Raw genomic sequence first — 6,000 nt, 5'->3', positions numbered from 1 at the left:
TTTAACGCTGAAATACTTACAGACTAACAAAGTGGGGGCTTTAAAATAAAGCAAATAGCCTTCATTCCAAATAAAATTGCACTGACAAATCTGGCTTTCCCCAGCACAATGCTTCCAAGCACCTCTAAACAGGACTGTACTGAAATTAGAAGCAAATTTCTATGATCAATATGAAAATCATACCTAGATACCCAATTTAAAACTGTTTTGTTGAACTATAAAGAAGTGATATTGGATGAATTAACAAACGCAGTTGTCATTTACAGCCTACATGTGTGCTCTATTTCCCTTATTCTAAGTTGCATTTGGAGGGGTTGTTTAGTTTTTTCTCTTTTTTCCTCATCTTGTGAAGGTTTTTTAGCTACTTGGCCATAGTGATGATTGATTATGGAGGCTACCACTTAAAGTGGTGAGCTGATGATGGATGATGCAGGTACTGAGAGGCCATTAGGATTTTGGTGAATGGGAGAGCACAGTATAGATGTAAGAAAAAAATGAAAAAATACACTGTAGAATTAAAAAGTGTGTAATTAAATGTGGGGCTTTTTGTAGTAGAACAAAAATCACTATTGTTATAGCTCCGTTAAATGTGTATAAAGCATTTTTCAAAATGGAATGTTCAGTATTTATTTAAACGCGCACACACACACACAAGTACTAATCCCAGTATAAAGCAGTTTAGAATGTAAGTTTAACTATAAACTGGTTTATACCAATGGAAGATGGGGCTGTTTACTCCAGATATTCCTGAACTTAAATTATCTAAAATACTTCAGTGTATACCTAATTAAGCAGATGAATAAATTCCATTGAAGTCAAAGGAGCTACTGGTGTGATTAAAGAAGATACGTACGTAAATTCTATTTGGAGTTTAGATCCAAAAGCTTAACTCCATCCCCATTCAGCAATACATTTAGGCAACTTTAGACACTTGCTTAAATCAATAGGATTAGATGTTTGCCTGAAGTTACCCATGAATTTAAATGCCATGCTAAATAGGAAAGTACTTATGTAACGGATTAGCTCCGGTTGAAAATTTGTAATTATTATCTAGGAATGTTTTTAAGGACCTGAAATACGTTCATTTTTCCATTAATTTTTAAACCCCCTTCTAGACAAGAGAAAAGTTTTATGTTTTCATCCCATTACCTTACCTTCTGCCATCTTCTTTCCACCAGAAAAAATAAGTGGTGGAAAAGGAAGGGAATTTTTTTTCATTCATAGGGGGAGGGGAACATCAATTTTAATTTCTTGATTTTTTTTTTAAAGGAAAGCTAGAAAATTTCAAATGAACTAATTCTGTGCAAAACCAAACAATGCATTAATGTAATTCATACTTTTCTAACTGGGCCAATTGAACACAAGACTTGTTGAAGGTTTTCACTTAAGTGTACAAAGAGCTCTGAGGTCACTTTTTCTTGACATGAATGTCTGTAACTTCATCACAATTTACCATTTTTTTTCACTGCTTTAAGATGAACAGGCACTCCAGATCTAAGAGCAAGAGAAGAAACAAGCCAGCATTTGTATTAAGAAACATTTTTATTAACAAAACAGTAAATTCCACTTGCTTAGCATTTCCAATAATGAATAAATTGGCCTTGCAACAAATAAAAAAATCGTAAATATCTATCACAGAAAGCACTATAAGGTTAGGGGCATTGGGCCTCTCTGATGTCTGAGGGTTGAAAGTTTCACACATTATTTAGTGTTTTGTTAAAAAAGGCAACACAATACAGTCATAGAAATGAAGCCATCTCAGTCAAACAAATTAGGTTATTATAGAGAAAGGATCCAATTTTATGTTAGGTAGTTGGTTTATGTCTGTTTGTTTGTTTGTTGTTGCTGCTGCTGTTTTTAAACAAAAAGGAATTTTAAATCCACTTGCTGGCACTTCTGATACATCTGTATTTGTTTTTTGTTAAATTATGAAATTAAAGAGGAAAAAGGAGAACCTTCAGAAACAGTGTTAAAATCATGTTTGCTTATTATAGTAGTAGCAGATCTTTTTTTCCTTGATGTATGGATTTAGTTAAAGATTAATCTACCAAACTGCCTGGAAGTTGACCTGACCATGCTATTTCATTAATGCAATCAATACCAAGCAGAAAAGACCATTTCACCTCGCCCAAACCATATTCCGTCATGTCCAGTCTCCTGTCATCAGATTATTCTTGTTCTTCTACGTATCTTCAAGCACTGAAATCTGACCACCACCTGGCTTTCAACTTCTTCTTTCCCCCCTCCAGCTGAAGTCTTTTGCTTCCAGCAATGACCTCCAGTATACCTGACCCTGCTGTTCCCTGAGTACAGCTGTCTTGTAAAGGTGGGAGAAATTATGAATGCCACAGGTGAACAACAACCTAAGAAAAGAACATCAGATGGATTTTGTGAACCTGTTCTCATTTTTGCGTAAATGCTTATGAAAATAAAAAATCGTTTTACAAATGCAACATGACACACCTCGATGTGGTTGGCAACGCTCAAGAGAGGTGTTTTCATGTCAGCTACATGTATTTTTAAAGTGCTCTGACTCCCAGATAGATAGCTGTACCAGTTTCCAGCCTTTTTCATCAGCTACAGTGAATAACACACAACAAAATATTTTGTGCGTGCTGTTTAAAGCTAATTTTAAATTCCTCCTTCCTGTCTCTAAAGTGTGAACATCTGTATCCCTCCCAGGAGGCCTTCCAATGATTTGGTTGATTTCTATTGAACTACCCTCTTTCAGTCTAATGTATTCCCTTTGAACTTCCATGTAAATAAAATGTTACGCTATGATTTATTGCTGTGAACCTAATGAAATAATACTAGAAAAAAAAACCCCTTAACATGTAAATTACAGCATTATGTTTAATTTGTTTAACTAAAATGTATTAATGTTTTATATATGCAAGAAAAGCTATGTGTTACTTTAAAACGTGATGAACTTATATTTGTCTGGTTATGATGTCTTGCAATACTACACAATCAACTTAGCTAAAAATACTTTTTCATATGTCAAAATGCCCACCATTGAAAAATACTACCGTGTACCTCAAGATTATTTCCTTTTTGGAGAAAGGGGTAAATTCTGCAGTAGAATCAGCCTGGATAATTAAAATGGGTCTTTTTAGATCTTTTACCACCCACTGCTGTAGTAGCTGTCGTTCATATAACTGAATGCCAGATAAACACTATATGATACTTCCTAAGATTCTCAAGAAACTCATCATTCTCATAATTTCTTAAGAACAAGGTTTCTGTAAGGCAAACCATGCTCTCCAATAGTGAAGCTTTGACTGGAAGCCAAAGGCCAGTTTAAGTCACTAAATACTTAGCTAATTAATGCATGTATATTTCTAGGAAAATTGGCCATTCTGATCAACTTCATTGATGCATATCAGGAGCAAGAGATGGGGACAGGAGGGAGAAGACAAATTACAGTAGAGATATATTTTTGCTTTCTAGTCCACTTCTTTCATACAAACTACTAAAACTTAATTGCAACAGAATAGAGGCTGTACAGGTAAGAAAAAAATTAGCTGACTCTTATATACATTCATACACACCCCCCTTAGTATAACCACTACACTGTAAATAAAAAAAAAAAAAAAAAAAAAGGGGAAGAAGTCTGGGACAATTTATAATGGCTGCAAAAAAACTGAAGTATGTCTGTTGCTCCAGATGTCATAAAACTCTCTATACCTAGCAACACTTATAACATTGAGTTTACCAAAAATGGCTGAAGAGCAGATATAGTTTGCATTTTCTATACAACAGGCTATAAAACATCACTTATCACAGTCCAGAAAGCACATATAGATGTGTTTTTATATAAACATATGTAATAACATATTAAGCGTGCATGAAAATTTCCCAATGATTGCATCTATGCCCTCTTGTTTGTTTTTTTCTTTTTTTTTTTTTGTGGAAATGTGCCTTATATTCCAGATTTTTGTTTTTGTTTTTGAAAATAAGGCCTCCATACTATATTCCTCACAACCAGAAAGGGGCTTTTTGAAAGTATTTCTACGTAAGTCTTCAGAAAAGCCAGCACTTTGTTTCAAATGCAAGTTTCCAATCACTGCTTCACTGCACCAGACGGCAAACTCTTTATGTTTGCTTGTTGAGTCACCATATATAATGACAGTCTTCTCTGACAATAAGACTAACTTACTTCTCAAGAAAGCGCTAGCACTTTGGCTAAATCCAGAATCATAGGTAGCTTCTTTTCTCTTTTTTTTTTCCTGTTTTGTTTTTTTAATTTGTTTTGTTTCATATTGTGCCTTGATGTTGTAGTAATACTCCTTGCTTTATGAATGCGTGGTGTCATCATTGTCTTTCAGAAATGTTCCAGCAACATAAAGACAGGCAGAGTAAATGAAAACACTGTGGATGTTAGGGAATTTATCAGCTCCTGTTTCTGAAAAACAAGAGCATGAAATGCTTGTTTTTAAAAACAGTCTTTCCTTTCTGATTGCATTCCCTGTCTCTTTTGTTTGTTTTTGAATGTGCTTCATAAAAAGTAAAGTAAGTAAGTTTGTATTATGTCTCAGATAAAATGAAGACTATTTCTATACAAGCGTTCTTTTAGATGTTGAGATCAGACATAGTACTCCTTATCCTTATTTTTCTTGTTTTTGTTGGAACTTTTAGCGCTGTTGGGCTGTTTTTCCTTGATCACAGCCCCATTGGATTGTGCTGAGTTACTGATGTAGTTTCGACTCTCATCTACGTGATACGATCCTTCGTCTCGATTCCTGTACTTGTACATAGCATACAGGAGAATGAGGATACACAGCGCTGCTGCTGCCACGATCCCAACTACCATGCCTGTTGTGCTGCTGGATTCACGGATCACCTCGGATGAGCCAGGGTACTCCCTTCCTCCTCCTGCCCTGGTAGGATTTGCTGTAGGTAGATAATGAAATAAGGGAGAGGTTATTATTGAGTTTGCACATTGAGGAATTAGTCATCTCTACCTGCTGCCAACATGCATCTTTCTTATTGCACTCACTAGGTCAGGATTGCCTATCAATGTACCCCACTCTACCAGTTCGAAAACATTTAGGTTTGCAGCTCATTCCATTTTCATGTCTGTCAGCAGAAGTAAACAGGCTTTTAAGCAAGGAAAAGGACAGCAAGGAAAAATCTCATTTTAGCGTTCAAAAGTATAATTTCTCCAAATGCTATTATTAAGCAAAGAATGCTTAAATAATCTGGAATAACAGGTGTGCCGCAATTTAAATGCCAGAACACAAACATCTGGGAGGAAACGATCTCCCTCTCCTACTCCCTCCCTCTTTCTTTCTTGCCTTCTGTAAAGAACAAAAAGTGACACTATAGTATTTATTGAGAAGACAGTGATGATAAGACAGACTACCAAACAGAATGGGGGGGGGGGGGGGGGCAAATTCCCCCTAATAATAAATGATAGCAGCCAATAAGTTGGCTACAAATAAGGTATCTTCAACTCTCCTTTAGACTTCCCTCAGCAAGCTTCTCAATTTCTCCTTTCCTTCTAATATTTTTTGTTTCTTTTTTTTCCAAATTAATTATATTTACTTTTATCACTTTTGGAGAGTTATCCAACCCTACCTTTGCTTTTCTAATTTGCAGAGTCTTTCTTGAATATGGCTACACTTTAGAGCACTTTTTCACTCCTCCCATTCCCTCTTTTTGCCATTGACGCCAATACCAGACATTCCTTCAAGCAACGCTTTATGCCCAGAAAAAAACTCTCAAATTGCACAGAGCAAGGGCTCAGACTTCTAAGAACCCACCTCTCAGGCCAGACTCTGGTCTTTTCAGTCGTGATATGAACTGAACTGACCTATGTCTTCAGACTGCAAAGTCTTCTTGATAGGAACTATTGTGCTGTCTGGCACATTTTATCCCCTTGCACAGCCATGTGGAATGAAAGCCTAATTCCAGGATTTCCTAATTTCTAGGTTAAATGCTGGCAGCACACACAATGCTTATGCATTTCCCATTATCTCCTTTCTTTATTACATTTTG

At 35.9% G+C, this 6,000-nt stretch overlaps 1 protein-coding gene across 21 annotated transcripts in view; it reads right to left on the bottom strand.

The window, feature by feature from the left end:
* Nucleotides 1-4,585: 4,585 nt before the first annotated feature.
* NRXN1 (neurexin 1) overlaps nt 4,586-6,000 on the bottom strand; it is a 728,426-nt gene continuing 727,011 nt past the window's right edge. For all 21 annotated transcript variants that reach the window (XM_075708526.1, XM_075708515.1, XM_075708516.1 and 18 more), the window contains one exon: nt 4,586-4,893. In XM_075708526.1, coding sequence (XP_075564641.1) covers nt 4,586-4,893 — 308 coding nt within the window. The remainder of the gene's footprint in view (nt 4,894-6,000) is intronic.

The sequence above is a fragment of the Pelecanus crispus genome, chromosome 3, assembly GCF_030463565.1.
Source record: "Pelecanus crispus isolate bPelCri1 chromosome 3, bPelCri1.pri, whole genome shotgun sequence".
Taxonomy (NCBI): Eukaryota; Metazoa; Chordata; class Aves; order Pelecaniformes; family Pelecanidae; genus Pelecanus; species Pelecanus crispus.
The sequence above is the reverse complement of the archived record's forward strand: the minus strand, read 5'-3'. Positions and strand labels throughout refer to the sequence as shown.